This window comes from Capsicum annuum, chromosome 11, assembly GCF_002878395.1.
Source record: "Capsicum annuum cultivar UCD-10X-F1 chromosome 11, UCD10Xv1.1, whole genome shotgun sequence".
NCBI lineage: Eukaryota > Viridiplantae > Streptophyta > Magnoliopsida > Solanales > Solanaceae > Capsicum > Capsicum annuum.
In genome coordinates, this window is record NC_061121.1 from 232,914,791 (window position 1) to 232,932,213 (window position 17,423).

The following is a 17,423-nucleotide window of genomic DNA, read 5'->3' on the forward strand; positions in this document are numbered from 1 at the left end:
AAGATTATCAAAAGACAAAAGAATGAAAGCCAAGTGTAACAGCTATCAAGTATAAGTCATAACGTGATGTCCTAGTCAGCTTGCACGTAGTATAGTTCAACTATTCCATCGAATATCTACTACTTACCACCACCAGTACAAATACCGGACAGTTTTTCCTATCAAGTGACTATAGAGGCAGATGAGAAGGCAAACCAATTATAAAGAAGGCATAACGTGATGTCCTAGTCAACTTGCACGTAGTGTGGTTCAACTATTCCATCGAATATCTACTACTTACCACCACAAGTACAAATACCAGATAGTTTTTCCTATCAAGGAACATATGGGAAGGAATCGCTCGCATTTAGCACAAAGCGCGGTAAAACCAACACCACTTGCATACGCAAGTAACAATCATATCCAGATTCCTGGATGATCTTATTTTTCTATCACAGCTAGGATGTTTGAAAATCGGCATCGTAAGAATATAAATATTTGCTTTTGCAATTCAAGAGATCAAGTTTCCGCTCTGTTCTAGGCAATAATATTGGCTTCATTCAACCCAGAAACGCAAACAATACAAGAATCTGTGATTAATTTGGATTATGAAATGGAGGAGAATGAACAAAACTTATCACTTGAAACTGTTAAAGCATCTGGAATTATATGAGAGGTCATAAACATAATGTGTCATTACATTTGAGGTGTTCTTTTCGAATAGGAAATCAGGTAAAATTGTAAGTCAGTAGTAACGATGGGCCAATTACAAAGCAATACTATGGAAATCTCTCAAGAATAGAAAATTTCCTCAAAACTGCTAGCAGCAACATAGATAACAGATATCTAATAATTGCTTGTTGAAGGCTCGTAACAAATCTAAAAGGGCGTTTTTGTTTCATTTCATGAACATGGCTACTCAAGATTGTTCTCAACGGAAATAGATAAATTTACCTCTCCAGAAGCATCACCAGTTCACAGTGAGGAGTATGGGGGAAAAGATCAACAGCCATGGCTTTGACAGGTTGAAAAGGCTCTGAATTGGGCATAGATTTGGTCCTATGTCGTGCGAGAGTAGCGCTGCTCATCCTCTTCCATAACCTGTTGTTTCTATTATTCCCCTTCGCAGTTTCATCTGGAGAAGGTGTGCAGAGCTCAATAGCATTTGCAACCAAAGTTTCAGGATTACAGGAAATGTAACTGAAAATAGCAAACGCAAACAAAAGTTAAGAAAAATAAATAACGCTGGAAAAGGTCCAACCAGCGAATAAGAAAATGGAGAAGGGATAAGTTGATGCATCAACAGAGCTTACACAAGCCTCCTTAGACGTGAATTAGTCCTTAAGAGTTTGATAACCTACAAGCATAGAGAACAAAAATTAGCACAAAGTAGCTCATTTCAAACCCCAACATTCAAAAACGTAGGAAACACATTGTAGCATCTACCCCAAGGGTCGCATAAAACTTAGATTAGATCAAAGGTCAGATGAAATTTTCATCCATTATATGAGATGGAAAAGCATATAACTTAAGAGACTGGTGGCCAGCATCATAAGGAACTAATTTTCCCGTCATCTGGCATAATCCTACTCGTATTACCAAGATTCTGGCACCCATGCAGAACTGAGTGCATGCATTTAAATTCCAAAGTTCACCCCATTGCAGGACAGTTATAGCAACTAGAAGCCAAGAAACGTTATCAAATATTGCTGGTGCTATCTGAAAAATAAAAGTCTAGAATAACATTACATTAAACTAGTCTAACAGAATGAGTCCTAAATAAAAAGCATATCTTCTCAATGGCCAGAAGGAAGATTTCCCAAAGCAAGCTGCATATCCAGCCTTACGATATGGCTACCAGAGCAATTAGACATTAGAGATCAGTACAGCACAAGTGATGAAAGTACAGAAATCACTTACAGTGGGATGAAGTCCAGCACGTGGAGGATCTACAATTGCAACAACATTCTTGAAATGTTGCACTGGAGTGGTCAAATTCTCTGATGAACAATTCTTAAGTTGGGTTTCTGATTCTATAATGCCATCTGATGAAGATTCTGACAAGCTTTTTCTGTTGCCTGCTTTCCCCTCAGGTTCCAGAGTGTTATCCGTAGAATCCATATTCACAATAGGTGCAGAATCTGGATCAATGCACATGCCTTTACCATTTTCAGACCCAATACCTGATTCCTCATCTGCTTCCGATGCATTAACTATACAATCAGTCTTCCCTGTGGAAATAGTATTTTCTTGGTTATTCTTTTCTTTAATATCCCGAAGTCCATCTACTTTCGGAGGTGAAACAAGATACTCTTTCAGTACAGATCCTATGACATCCTCTGCCTGCAATCTCATAATGCAAATTCTGGAATTAAAATGTGTAGAACGGTTTCAGCTACGAAAGATAAGTTAAGCTACAGAAAGAGGGAAGGGAAGATAGGCACGGTCATTGTTTCCAAAGAATTCTAAGCTAGAACTCCCGAACAAAGCTCACTACATACAGGTTATTCTCAAAAGTAAGCTAGCTCTCCAACCCATATTCAGATATACTTCAGAATGTGTTATAGACAGATCCATCAGGCTTTTACACTTAGTTCTTCAACTTAAAATGCCTGATATATCTTTTTCCTCAACAAAATAAGTCCTATAAATATTTAATGAAGTTAAAAGCAGTATGCAAACTTTAAATTGTTAGAATCTCCTGCTTGGTTAGCAACATCATCTACCAGATTGTTAGGTCAGCAAGAAGCTAAAGGTGGCTCATACTATTGTTTTAAGACAGCTCCCATTTTGAAACAACAAACCTCTGCATTTGCCTTAAAAGCAGTAGAAATCCTCTGGTCTTAAGGGCACGACTACATCTGCTGTGAACAGTATAATTTCTCCAAGCATCAGGTCTAATCAAATTGGCTAAAAAATGGAATGTAGGAGTTGGTTATTAAGGACAACATGCTTGAAGACCCAACATAAAAGCTAGAACTATAATTTGGACACAAAATGCACAGAGATACTACTAAAAGAAAATGATAGTGAAATAGTCCAAGGGCTGATGGACTGATCTTCTGTGACACTATCCTCGCCATAAACGTCTCCAACTCCAAGTGGTATTTTAAATTTAGCAACCACATCACTTAGTCAACCTGATCTTAAAAAGCTGTATGAATTACTAAACATAAATGGGAGAAACATAAGATCTCCCCCAAACTTGTCCATCATTTCCAAAAGGATACTTAAACTTTGCCCGGGACCTGCTCATAATGAACCCATACCACCCTGAGACGAAACAACCAGATTTCTGGCACATGCTTCCACATACCAAAGAACTTTTTTTATTTTCTTTTTAATGTATATTTCTTCTTGTTCACCACCCCTACCCCGCCCCTCCCCCCTTCAGTTACTTTTTTTCCCCTACTAACAGTAGAAGGAGGAGGAATTAGGAGGAGTAGGATTGGTGCGATTTCAGGTATGGGGTATTGCTGGTGCAATGGAGGGGTGGCATAGGTGGAGAAGATGGTCCGTGAAAGAAGAGAAAAAAGAAAAATTTCTTATCTGTCCACGACAAAGTTACGTGGTATTTGTTGCAGGAGGTGACAAGTATCCCGTGGAATTTGAGGTGCACGCAACATAGCCAGGCACCACGACAGTCAAAAAGAGAAAAAGGAAAAGGAAAAGAAAAGGAGGTGCAAAAAGAACTATGAAAGAATCGCTAAATTAAACCAAATTGGGGATTGTCACGCGCTTCAACGGTTGTGTGGAACACCGCAAATGCCACATGGGCTAAAAAGGGGGCATTAATACTACTCTAACAATTACAGGGGCAACAACAACAACAACAACAACAATAATCCCAGTGAAATCCCAGAAGACCTATAGGGGCATCATTGGAAAATCCAGATTAAACTCAGGTTTATCTTAACCATAGGTTAATTTACTTCGCCTAAGGGAAGAAAAATTTCCGAATCCTTAGTCATACGAGGACCCCCACAAAGTTTTTCTTTTTAAAAACCATAGACTAGTTTAAGGGGGTCATTATGTGTTCTCCCAAAGGTAAATCATCACAGCGTATTTTCATGGCAATGACAGCACGGAAGTAAATAAAATGTGAATGAAATACATTGGTAGTGACTAGTTTTAACCAGGTATGACAAGCCAGTGGGCAGAGCGACATTAGATAAGGGAAGGGTGGAAAATAGTGAGAAACCAGCAAAGATGGTAATCCAATCTAACCTTTCCACAAATAAATCTACAGTTCTTTATCCCATTGATTTCAGCATTTCTTTGAGCATCAGAAACAGCAGAAGCATTCATTTCAATGCCAACAACCTGAAGAAATTGATGGTTAGAAGAAGCTTCTTATCATCTTAAAACATCCAAACATATTCAAATTGCATATAGATTTTAGTTCACCTTGTTACAAGATGTTAGTAATACGCACTTCTCTTAGATAAGAATTGAAATACTAAGCCAGTAACAGCAAACGAGGAAGCATTGTAGATTATCTATTATCTTATGATCCCGTCAAAAGTTCTCTTGTACTTCTTAGTCTATCCAAATGCTTGACCACTTTCTTAAACTGGAATTTTCCTCCCTCCAACAATTAAACAAATAAATCACTCCAATTTTACTGGATGCCCCAAATGAATGCAAACAAATGTAAGAAAAACATTATCAAAAGAAATATCTCTTTCTCCCCATATTTAAATTCTGATTGTTCATTTTCGTAGGTTTAGATGATATCCAATCCTTTTGACATCAACAATTAAGTCACGATGTGATATCCACATTGATCATTCATAGAAACGTGTACTTTATTTTTTCATGTATTACTATAATACTATCTAATTAAAGCTTTATTTTAATACTACTGATATTTTTAACTACAATACTGGACATACACGTGCAATGCACATGCCGATAGACTAGTATATGCATAGTCAAACTACAACAATTCAATTGAGGACAGTAAATGAATTTGAAATACTTATTTGCCTAACTAAACATAATAATTAACTTGGAATTGCTCATTAATTCCTGGGTGTAATCAAAGTAGGACACTTTTTTTTTATCAGTATATACTATCTAGTAACTCCAGCAAAAAGGAAAAGTTGGCCAGTTATAACCAACGAACAACATTACAAATAAAAGTAAGGCTCTTCTCAAAAACAGGTAAAACTAGATATAGTTAATTATGTGACATCAAAACGCAAAAAAAATTCAAAAAGAAAATTTAGGATTTAATGGAGTGGTGAACATTACCATACCAACCCGGTTTGCCAGAGTAAGACCAATTGTTCCAGTTCCACAGCAAATGTCAAAAAGCAAGGTATCAGGACCCAAGCTGGCCCAGTCCCCTGCAAGGGAGTACAATTTCTCTGCAGCAAGGGTGTTCACCTGTGCCAATTAAACAACTTAAAGACTAGCAGCTTCTTTGGGTGGGGGAAAGAGTAGAATCAGCTTAGGGGAGAGAGAAATAAGCAATGATCTCACCTGAAAGAAGGCCGTGGGTGAAATACAAAACTTAAGTCCATTTACAAAATCGTGAATTTTTGCTTCAGCAACTGCACTATCTTCCCCTCCGGGAAATGGAAGCCAGCGCAGCGGAGCATCTGCCGGTGCTACATTTGATATACCAGTGTGATCCTACATTAGAAGTAACAGCATCAAGGTTGGTTAAAGGCTCCACTAGCAGATCATGTACATAACTCACTATTATGAAAAGGCTAGCATCTTGAAAATGTCAGAAACAAGAACAATAGTGTGAAGCAAAGAAACAGGTCTAATAAAACATTTAAGACAAAGACAATAAATTACAAGAACGATAGCTTTTATAACTCCCAAGCTCTATGACTTATTCCGTTTTCGACCAAGTTGTTTTGGTTATATATTAGTGGGCACTAAGTGCCAAAGTTTTAGAATTAACCCTAGGCTTCAACCCCACTGTCATCATAGATTGAGATATGCCTACCAAAATTGGAAGTATGATGGGTTGTACAATAACAAAGAAAATTGCATGACAACCACCTGAACTACCAGGGCAGTAAGAGGTAATGTTGGTGATGCACTAGAAGCTCCCACAGCAAACGCTTTGGCCAAACCTTGTAGTTCATCATTAACTAATGAATCGTCAAAATCCAGAGTGGAAACCTATGCAATCAAAGAGTAAAAAAAAAATGAAAAAAGAGGCAAGGAGCAAGTCCGGAGCAAAAAGTAAAACTGCTTCATCACTTAATCAGAGAGCATCACTAATACAAATTTCGTTCACCCAGCTAGCTAGCTGCTCTTTTACTGAAAACAGTAGATATAAAAAAGGGCAACCCACTGCACGAAGAGTCTCTTCATGTACAAAGGGTCTGGGGAACGGCCGCACCCCCAACAGGGTGTGATGTAGGCAGCGTACCCTGACGCAAGCATCAGTGGTTGATTCCACGGATCGAACCACTGACCTATAGGTCACATGGAGACAACTTTACTGTTGATCCATGGTACCCAAGTGAAAATGCTATATATGTAGGAACAGAACGAGGGCTAAGTTAACCAGACATAAACCTGAACAATGAGCATAACCTCCGAAATATTTGCGCTGGGATTTTCAACCTCTACATTTTCACCAGGCATGCGACCTTCTCGAACCTGGATGTATATATACCAAAAAAAAAACCAGTCATTTGGCCAAGCATCACTACCCCACACCAATAAAAGAAAGAAAAATAATCTGTCCAGCCTCACCAACAATGCACATTGAATCATCTCTGCATGATAGGAGAGGCTGAACAAACTATTTGGTCATATAAGCAGTTGGACCTACAGTTAGTTGACGCCAGAATCCAGTATTATTCAATCTGTTCCAAATAGGTAGGGTTGACTGTTGTAAAAATTCTTGAAAGACAGCAGCATATTTACAGGCAATTTCAGAAACATTTGGGCAGTCCACAGGTTCCTCAACAGCTGTCACCCCCTCCCTGGTACAAGAATAATTTCTGCTAAATGAACTACAACAAGAAAAGAAACAACTAGATCTTGGAAAACTGCAGTCGCCTTTATCTACCTGAAATTTCCAGGCAGAAATCCAACAGTTGGCTTTCCTAGTACAGAGTATCCCACAGAAAACTCACACTTGTTTCGATATCCATTGACAAGTGGTGATTCAGTTATGCCCTCTAGGTTGCATGGAAGACCACCTGCTCAAACAAATGATTGAGCTAAAGGTTATATCATCTTTTTCTTTATCAAATGCTACTACTAGTTTTTGGGCACGCGCATGTAACACATGTCAACGAGTATACAATTTTATAAATTCATGTACATTATTAAACGATGTGTTTTGAGTTGCGAACAAAGTAGGACAAAAAGTCTTATTGTGATTTCTGGCTTTGCCTTCTGTTACCAAAGTAATAAGATTATCTTCTTTCTTTCGAGATTAGTTAGCCTAATATATTACAAAGCAGTGTTGTGAATAGTGCTCGCTTTGTCGCTTAAAGAGAGAAGCTGTCGCTCTAATGCCTTCAGGCGAAACAGTGATGAAAACGTACACGCTTCTCGCCCGGCAGCGAGAAACGTCGCTTACGTAAAAATGATATAAAGCTCACTTTTATGCTACTAGGCTTTTAAAAAAAATTAAATAAAAATCTGATTAACAGAGTTGTGCTACTGCTTGACTTCTTTCAAAAACATTTTCTTCTTCGACTTCAAAAACTTGTGCGACTTCAATCAAGGTAAGTTTTTCTCTTCTTCATCTTTTTCTTTCTTCTTCTTCTTCTTCGTCGTCTCTCTGTTTCTCTGCTGCTAGGTTTTTTTCGCAACTGCAAAGATCGTGTCTAGTTCTAAATACTCTGTTTTATCTGATTTGCATTAGGCTGAATACGCTTTTTTTTTTCTTCCCTCTGTTTTTTTTATGCTTTTTTTGCTATCTCCATTTTCAGTTTTCACCGTTTTGTTTTCTTTTGTAGTGGATTGTAAAAGATTAATTTAAGAATTGAAAGATCATGTTATCTATTGAGTTTTTGGCTATTTATCTTTATTAAGTTTTGTACTAAATAGCACTTTAATTGAAAAAGGCGTGCACATTGCTTCACGATTCTCGTTTCGGTGAACCAAGCCCTCGTAGCTTTTTTCCACCTCTCGATTTTCAAAACACTGCTACAAGGAGCTGAAATGATAAGCTGGAAATTATAGTTTATTAATCTCCTCTAAAAATAGATTATTTGAACTTGATGTGTAATGATGATAGGTTATGGGTGTAGATAAAGATATTGTGTTATAATATCATATTATCATATACTATATTCAAGTAAGATGCATCTTATATTTATATGAAACAGTAGTAATTTATAAAATAATATTTTTAATCTCTGTGTTATTATAACTTAAATCACACATTTTATATAGGTATTTGAATAGGAATCAAGAAAGAGAGCTACTTTAATTGAACAACATCTAACAAATTATTGGAATTCAGAATGTTATCATAAATCGATTGAAGACATAAATTAATTTAAACCTAGATTTCTTCTCTTTTTTTCCATATTGCAAATGTTGTTTATACCATACATTCATATACAATAACGATACATTTAATCGTAAAATATAAATGATGCAACTATCTATTGCCAGAGATACATGTACAGGAATAAAAATTCTAACTTTACTAATGTTAAAATTATATATGCATAAATGATGAATTCTCTGAAATTTTGATATAACTTTAAATCTTAAAAAGAACTTCATATAACTTACTTTCAAGTTAATGTGAATGGATATCACTATTATCTTCTTTAAATATTTTTTTTTTTTACTTTATTAGAAAGTATACATCTTTATACTGAAGAGCTTATTAAAAGTGGAAAGTTCTCGAGTATAAACTTTAACTTTCATAAGACATGGATAGGAGATGCACGGACACCACAGTACGGAGGTGTGAGAGATTGGTGATGAATGCTTTCAAGAGAAGTAGAGGTAGGCCGAAGAAATATTGGGGAGAGGTGATTAGACATGATATGGTGCGGTTTCAGCTTACCAAGGACATGGTTTAGATAAGAGGCTGTGGAGAACACAAATTAGGGAAATAGGTTAGCAGGTAGCAGAGCGTTGTCTAGCTAAAAAGGGCAGCCCGGTCCACTAAAGCTATCGCTATGCGCGGTGTCCGGGGAAGGGCCCCACCACAAGGGTGTATCGTACGCAGTCTTACCTTGCATTTCTGCCAGAGACTGTTTCCAAGGGTTGAACCCGTGACCTCCTGGTAACACGGCAACAACTTTACAAGTTACTCCAAGGCTCCCCTTCATAATAGTAGTCTAGCTAATCCTTCCATAATAGTAGTCGTAATATTACTGTTATAGTTTCTTGTCTTTAGGTTTTTCATTACTATTTATTGTTGCTTGCACCTTGATTGTCGTATTAGTTTGTTGTAGTTACTGGTCAGCATGCTTTGTTATGCTTTCACATCTATCATTTCTTTTTCTGGATTGCTTTGATTTGATTTTCTTAGAGCTGACAGTCTATCGGAACAGTCTCTCTACCTTTGAGGTAGGGATAAAATCTACGTACGCTCTACCCATCCCACACCCCAATGGGACTACACTGGGCATGTTATTGTTGTTGTGCCCATCAAAAGTTAAACAACATTGTAAACCTCCGCTCGCATACTACTTCAATAACATTTTTTTCTGCAAATATCCATCCTAATTCGCCTTAAATCTCAGGGAACATGATCAAATTAGTTGTCTATTAATTATAAAGATAAAGTCATAGAGCGACAATGTGGTCGATGCAATTCAAAAATGATTAAAGTATACCTATGTCCCTAGCTTTGAGAATCCATTCTGGAAGTGGAACACCATCCGGGCAAGCTTTACGTGCATTTCGAGTCTACACATATAGAAGATGAAAAAGTGGTCAAAAGTTTATTTTCGCAATCCCTGGGAATATGGTAAGTGATTTTATAACAATATGGAGTAGAGGAGATAAGATATCCTAACAAGTGTTTTGAGAGTTCGTGTCAAAGAGCTCTTCTTCTGCTCCAGTTGATCAGCATATGGCATTTTAGCAAGAGGAGTCACCACATCCCGAACACACCTACCCATCAGAACTGAATCATTGGCCGTTTGATCCTCAGCCTCAGTTTCATCTAATATTTTAGTCAAATCCAAACCATCTCCAGCTTGGGTTTGCTTTTCACCATGTTGATTGGTCGGAAATGAGGACATTGCTGAATTACCTTTTCTCTCAAATGCCCGTGGAACAACATCTCCAACCTTTAAAATCTTGTTGCGAAAAGGCAGTCCATCCAACTCCTGCAGAGTTTCAAGTTTGACAAATAAAGTTTCTGATAATAGCAGAAACGCACGTCACTCTAGTCAAATTTAGATGACAACGGAGTACCTTCACAGCAGTCTCCACTTGTTCAGCATTTTCAAGAGTAACAAATCCTACCGACATGCCTTTCTTCTTTTTTGCTGATTTATAAGTAACACCCTGAGATTTAAGGAGTCAATTCCAACTAACATCTCATAGTGTTATAAAAGACTCTATCGAGAACAGTATAAGAATACATTAAAAAAAAAAGTAAAGAATGCGTATTATGTTCTCTCGGAAGCAAAAAATCATGATTTCCAGGAGGGCAGACTAGTCCAACCATAGAGAAAACGTCCATACTTCAACAGATGCTAACAGCATTACTACTAGTAGTCTACAAAATCAAATCCTTCTATAAGGCAAAAAAGAATTTGAGCATTGCCATGTTAAGAATCTTCATCACCAATTTATATTAAGAATCCTATATGTCCAAACCTTGGTGAACAAAGTTACTAGGCAAAACCCATACGCAGCCCCCTTAAGTACGCACCATTTTTCACTTAGACACCTCAAGTGAACATTGTTCCATTTTGGCACCTCAAGCGGCCTTTAAGTGTGTCACTTTGACATGTTTTGCTGAATCAGCAAAATAATTTTAGTGCGTGAAACACACTCTCCGTTGAGGTGGAAAGTGACGAATAAAATGCGACACGTGTCATTTTTGTCCAAATAATTTATAAATAATTAATTTTAAATAAAAAATACCCAAATAATTTATAAATAATTAATTTAAATTAAAAATACCCACTCCCCCTAACCTACCCTCCCACCAACCTTCTTCTTCAAACACCCCACCCCCCCCCCGCCAACCTCACCCCACCAGTCCACCCACCCACCCGCCACCCCCACCCCACCAGTCTTCTTCTTAAAACACCCCACTCACCCTTCACCCCCCACCCCACGCACCCTGCTAATATTTGCTTCATCTATTTTGCTTCAATTTTTAGTTTTTTTAATTGATTTTGTTTGATTTTAATTTTTCTTCTCGGATTTAGCTTTATTTTTAAATTTCTTTCATCAATTTTGCTTCGATTTTCAATTTTTCTTTACTGATTTTTCTTGGTTTTTATGCTTCGATTTTAATTTTTTTTATTGATTTTGTTTAAGTTCAATTTTTCTTCACTGATTTAGCTTTATTTTTCAATTTTTCTTCATCGATTTTGTTTTATTTTTAGTTTTTCTTCGTTGATGTTGCTTATTTTTTATTTTTCTTCATCGATTTTGCCCTTAATGATTTAAAAAAAGGTGCTTATTATTTAATTTTCACGAACCTTTAAATGCGTATATAAATTTCTCTCAATAATTCTTACCGTTAAATAAATTAAGATTGACAAAAATAACGAATAAAAATGTGAAAGAAGTATAAATTAATGGGCGTTGAGTTAATATATTGTTTTTGGCAAGACAAACTCCTAAATATGTATCTAATTTTTAAATCTCTCCAATAATTTTCACCATTAAATAAGCTTAAAATTGACAAAAATAATGATAAAAATAAGAAAAAAAAGTATAAATTAATGAAAATGAGTTAATATATTGTTGGTGGGCCAAATTGGGCACCACATCAGCCAAAAAATGGTTTTCACGCGCCTTCATGGAGGTGCAATACACGCACCTGGCCAACTCGGCAAAAGGTGTCAAAATGACACACTTTATGGCTACATGAGGTGCCAAAATGGAACAATGTCCACTTGAGGTGCCTAAGTGAAAAATGACGCGTACTTAAGGGGGCTGCGTATGGGTTTTGCCAAGTTACTAGGAACATGTGTTGGTGGAAGGCATAAGCTAACTCGTGGAATTAGTCGAGGTGCATGCAAGCTAGCCCCAAAACCAAGGTTATCAAAAATAATAATAATAATTCTTACATTATCAACCTTTAACAGAAAAACATGGTAAAAGCACCTAGAGATCCCACCCCCCTCCAATCTACCAGCTCTTTCAAGATACTGAATGTTCTAAACCTACCTGTGGATCAGTTCACTTAGTTTCCAGTTCCTCACATACATCATAATAGGTACTTCTCTTGATTTTCAGTACAATACAACTTTATAATAACCATACCAGAAAAGGACAACCTAGTGCGCTAAAGCTCCAACTAAGCACAGGGCCTGGGAAAGGTCATATCACAATAGTCTATTGTACACACGCTCACCCTACATTGAACCCATGACTTCCTGCTCACATGGTAGCAACTCTACCGGTTACACCAAGACTTCCCTTCAGGTAACAAACCATACAATGAGAAGGAAAGGCCATGGGAAGTTGCAAATTGATCCATAATCTTCTTTGATCGGGAAGAAATATGGAATTGTTGAAAGTTCATTCGACCAGAGTATTCTTAGAGGAGAAAGGTTTGCACTTTGCAGCAAATCAAAAACGCTCCTTTGGTCAGAAAGAGACCAAATTGTTGAAGTTGCACTTTTGGCATTGCGCATTCACACTACTATTAGTTTCCAACAGCTGATCTTCTTGCTGATGAACACCTTAACCTTATTCACCACAAAAAAAAAATGCATTGGCATCCATAGATGTCTAATTCACAAAAACAAACTAGAGTTGACAAAGTTCATATACAATTGTGAAATTAGCTTCCACGTCGTAATTACTGAGAACTAAAACATACACGATGATAAAACAACAACATATCCAATGTAATCTCACTAGTGGAACCTAGGAAGGATAGAGTGTATGCATATCTTACTCTTACCTTGTGAAGGTAAAGAGGTTGTTTATCATAGACCCTCAGCTCAAGTAACGCATATCAAATCAAGTATGTAAAGCAGGTAATAAAGAAGTCATACTAACAATAATGTACAAGAGAACAGAAGCAACAACAAATACTCCCTCTGTTTCAATTTGTTTGTCCTACTTTCCTTTATAGTGCTTTTCAAAAAGGATGCATCTTTCCTTTACTGGCAACGCTATAATTTCAACTTTCCACATGACATGATTAAGACCACACGATTAAAGGACATTTTGATACACTCCACATATCTTTAATTTAAAACCACAAAATGCAAAAATGTCCTTTATTTTGTTAAACTTTGTGCCAAGTCAAAACCAGACACAAAAATTGAAATAGAGGAAGTAATATGATAGTCGAAACAAAGGAACAACATGTAGTATCAAATAAGATTAATACTAATAAGAAAATTAAACAACGCTCAACTAACTACGAAGTAATCCTGACAAGGAAACTAAACAACACTCATCTTCCAACTAACCTTCTAGTATAAGAGTAATACTCATAAGAAACTAGACAATGCTCGATTACCTACTAAACTTCTAGTATGAGGGCAATATTAAAAAGGAAACTAAACAACACTCAACTGCCTGCTAAGTAATACTCCCTCCGTTTCACAATAAGTGAATTGTTGGAGCAATTTTAGTGTTTCAAAATAAGTGAATGGTTCACAATTCAAGGTAAATGTTGGAAATTTTTTCCAAATTTACCCTTCATTAAATGTGCATTGGGAGTGATTCATGATGTGTCTTTGCTTTTTGAAGAGGGTAAAAATAAAAAAACATGATAAATTTATGTCTTTGGTTTTTCTTCTTAACATATGTGCCAAAATCCAACAATTAACTTATTGTGGAACGGAGGGAGTAGTAATGAGGAAACTAAACAACATTTGACCAACTACTATCCTTCTAGTATAAGAGTAATACTGATAAGGAAACTAAACAACGCTCGACTGCCTATTAACCTTCTAGTATAATAGTAATGTTGATAAGGAAACTAAACAAAGCTTCATTACCTACTAACCTCTTAGTATGATAAGAAACTAAACAATGCTTGACTACCTACTAACCTTCTAGCATGGCAGTAATACTAATAAGGAAACTAAACGACACTCAACTACCTACTAACCTTATAGTATAAGAGTAATACTTATAAGAAAACTGAACAATGTTCGACTATCTACTAACCTTCTAGTATGAAAGTAATACTAATAAGAAAACTAAACAACGCTTCACTACCTACTAACCTCTTAGTATGATAAGAAACTAAACAATGCTCGACTACCTACTAACCTTCTAGTATAACAGTAGTATTGATAAGGAAACTCATCGACACTCAACTACCTATTATCCTTCTAGTATGCCAATAATACTGATAAGAAAACTAAACAATGCTCGACTACCTACTATCCTTCTAGTATAAGAGTAATACTGATACAACGCTCAATGTATGATAATACTACTGATAAGAAAACTAAACAACGCTCGACTACCTACTATCCTTCTAGTATAAGAGTAATACTGATAAGAAAACTAAACAACACTCAACTACCTGCTATCCTTCTAGTATAATAATACTACTAATAAGGAAACTAAACAACGCTCGACTATCTACTAACCTTCTAGCATGAGAGTAATAGTGATAAGAAAACTAAACAACGCTTGACTACCTATTATCCTTCTGCCCTAAAACTCAACTTCCATATCCTCCATGATAAAAAATGTTACATAAAATGAACACCAAAACGAATTGGAAATGTATATTTAATATAAGCAAACATTTCATTGATCAAAAACCTTACATGTTCTTTAAGGAAACACCTTAAATTATCTGAATTCCACTTCATGGGAAGATTCACAAGGCACTTAGACAACCCGGAGCTCGACGAACGCTGGCCATCATCATCATCCAATGCATCAGGCATCATGACGTCATTACACTTCACTTGTTCTTCATCCTCCTCCTCCTCAAATTCAATTCTAGCTATCTTCTTCGCCCGTTGAGAAGTCGGGTCCCATGTATTATCGGGTCGGATTCTAAGCTCCGATTCACCGTGTGCGTAACGACAGGATTCACCGTGGCTACATGAACCTTCATTTCTTCTGAAGTATGAACAAAGCGCCGTCTTCCATAATGGGTTTGTATGTGTCTCTGTCTCTTCTCTCTTTCGCTTTTCCGGTAAATTCACCTTCTTCTCCGATGAATCCTGCTCGTTCGATTCAGCATTGAGCTTCTCCGATATATCCTCGCTGTTCAATTTAGCATTGAGCTGCTCCGATGAATCCTGGACGTTCAATTGAGGTTTCGGAGATTCCGATGAATCATTGCCGTTGAATTCATCATTGAGCTTCTCCGATGAATCCTTGCCGTTGAATTCAGAACTGAGCTTCTCCGGTGAATCGTTGCCGTTGAATTTAGGGTTTACAGTTTCCGTCGACATTGAGGGTTTTACGAATTGACGGCGGGAGCGGTTTAAGGAGTTTTATGTATGTATGATGATGATGATGTTCGTGGGAAACTGGGAATAGTACGTGTGACAAATAACTAACCCCACCCTACTTAGTTCAGTTTTATATTAAAAAAATATATATATAGTAAAATTATTTTTTGCCGCAGTTGGTGTTGGAGTTGGAGTTGGCCATTATAAAAATTAATGTTGTTTTTGAAATTTTGTGAGAGAAGTATGAGTCAAAAAAGTGAAAACACGTTTAACTTGTTTTCACTTTTAAAAATAATTTTCTGAAATTGGAGTTGAAATTCATGATCAAACGCAACGTGTTTTCACTTTTTTCACTTAAATAAAATAATTTTTCGAAAAAAAGGAAAAAATTTCTATGGCCAAACAGCTACATATATTTATATAAAAAAATAATTAATTTATTCGATAGAATGTGATATATTCGTGTAAAATTAAGTAATGTATTTGAAAGAATGTGATATATTTATGTAATATTAAGTAGTGTATTTATATAAAATTAAGTGATGTATTTAAAAAAATGTAATGTATCTGTTTCAACTAAATCAAATATTTTAGTAATTTAAAAAGAAAAAAGTTAAAATAGAGAGTTATTAGCTTCAACAAGGGAAAAAAGTTTTAAAAAAGTTAAAAAAGTGAAATGCTTATAATTTCAAATAGTAACGGAAAATTGAAGGGAAAAAAGTTACGAAACTAAGGTTACATTTATTTTTATTAAGACGTCTAAATCTGAATAGACATTGAATGATTAAGATATTGCCTCTATATCTGAAAACTGAATAATTAAGACTTTGTTTTTCAGCATCTGAATGTACAAAATTTATTTATTTGTATTTATAATAAAAAATATAATTCAATTAAAAGACTAATTATATATTAAAATAATCTTTAATTTAATACAATAAAATTATTATTTGATTGGAAAAAAATTGTATCTGTTAGTGATGGTGAAAATGGTTTGTACTAGTTAGGGGTGTGCAAAAACCGAACCGACCAATAAACTGAATCGATTAAAATGTTATTGGTTTATTATTATTGGGTTATTGAGTTAGTGGTTTGTTAATGGTTTTATAAAAAAAATTATTGGGTTATTGGTTCGATTCGATTTTTTTTTATTGGGTTATTGGGTAAATCGATAACCCAATAAGAATATACATATATATATATGATTTATTATATATTTCTCTTAATTTCTCTTTAATTTCTACCAATTAACAAACCTATTATTTCAATTATACAAACTCTTAATTTCTCCTAGCAACATTTAATTCAAACTTGAAGATTCTTATAAATTAAAAACATTATGTAGGATTTTGGGTTGCAACAAAGATTCGATTTTTTTTTCATGTTAGTTACTACTATTTTTATTTTATGAGTATTTTCTTATCGGTTAAACCGAAAATTGAACCGTTAAGGACTAAAAATCGATAAAAAATATCTTATTGATTTGGTTATTGGTTTAGCATATTTAAGAACCAATAATGTATAAAATCGAACCGAACCGATAATATATAAAATCGAACTGAACTGGACGATGCACACCTCTAGTACTAGTGGGGATGGTGGTAATGATTGATGTTAGTGACTAGTAATGTTGGTGGTGATAATTGTGACGGTAGAGATGATTGGTATTATAGTAAGTGTTATGACGGTGGCGATTGATGGAGTTGAGGTGGTTGTGATGTGAAGTTGGTTGATGTTAGTTATTAGAGGTGTTGATTTTGATGGCTGAAAAATAAATGCATGGTGTTTGACGATGTGTTAGTGGTAGTTTGAGACGTTGTTAGCCATCATAGTGGAGATGGTTGTTAGTAGAGATAGATTGTAGCGGTTGAAGTGGTGGTAGAGGTGGTAATACGAGGGGTTGAGAACCAA

General features: G+C 35.8%; 1 protein-coding gene across 1 annotated transcript; it reads right to left on the reverse strand.

Moving 5' to 3' along the window:
• Positions 1-613: 613 nt before the first annotated feature.
• On the reverse strand, positions 614-15,633 carry LOC107847601 (zinc finger CCCH domain-containing protein 24). Its single transcript, XM_016691963.2, has 14 exons — positions 14,874-15,633; positions 10,357-10,449; positions 9,954-10,268; positions 9,771-9,843; positions 7,025-7,157; positions 6,785-6,938; positions 6,526-6,609; positions 6,001-6,123; positions 5,467-5,619; positions 5,236-5,370; positions 4,207-4,302; positions 1,900-2,322; positions 1,293-1,336; positions 614-1,179 (listed from the first exon to the last, which is right to left on the reverse strand). The coding sequence occupies exons 1-14, from the start codon at positions 15,510-15,512 to the stop codon at positions 930-932; spliced, it is 2,715 nt and encodes a 904-aa protein (XP_016547449.1). The 5' UTR covers positions 15,513-15,633; the 3' UTR covers positions 614-929.
• Positions 15,634-17,423: the final 1,790 nt, after the last annotated feature.

Bases quoted from the DNA above. Each gene is read 5' to 3' on its own strand.
- LOC107847601 (XM_016691963.2), bottom strand. From the start codon at position 15,512: ATGTCGACGGAAACTGTAAACCCTAAATTCAACGGCAACGATTCACCG. The intron at 1,337-1,899 runs GTAAGTGATTTC...CTATGCTTGTAG, and splicing joins GTGCTGGACTTCATCCCACT to GTTATCAAACTCTTAAGGAC. The intron at 1,180-1,292 runs GTAAGCTCTGTT...TGCTATTTTCAG, and splicing joins TCACGTCTAAGGAGGCTTGT to TTACATTTCCTGTAATCCTG.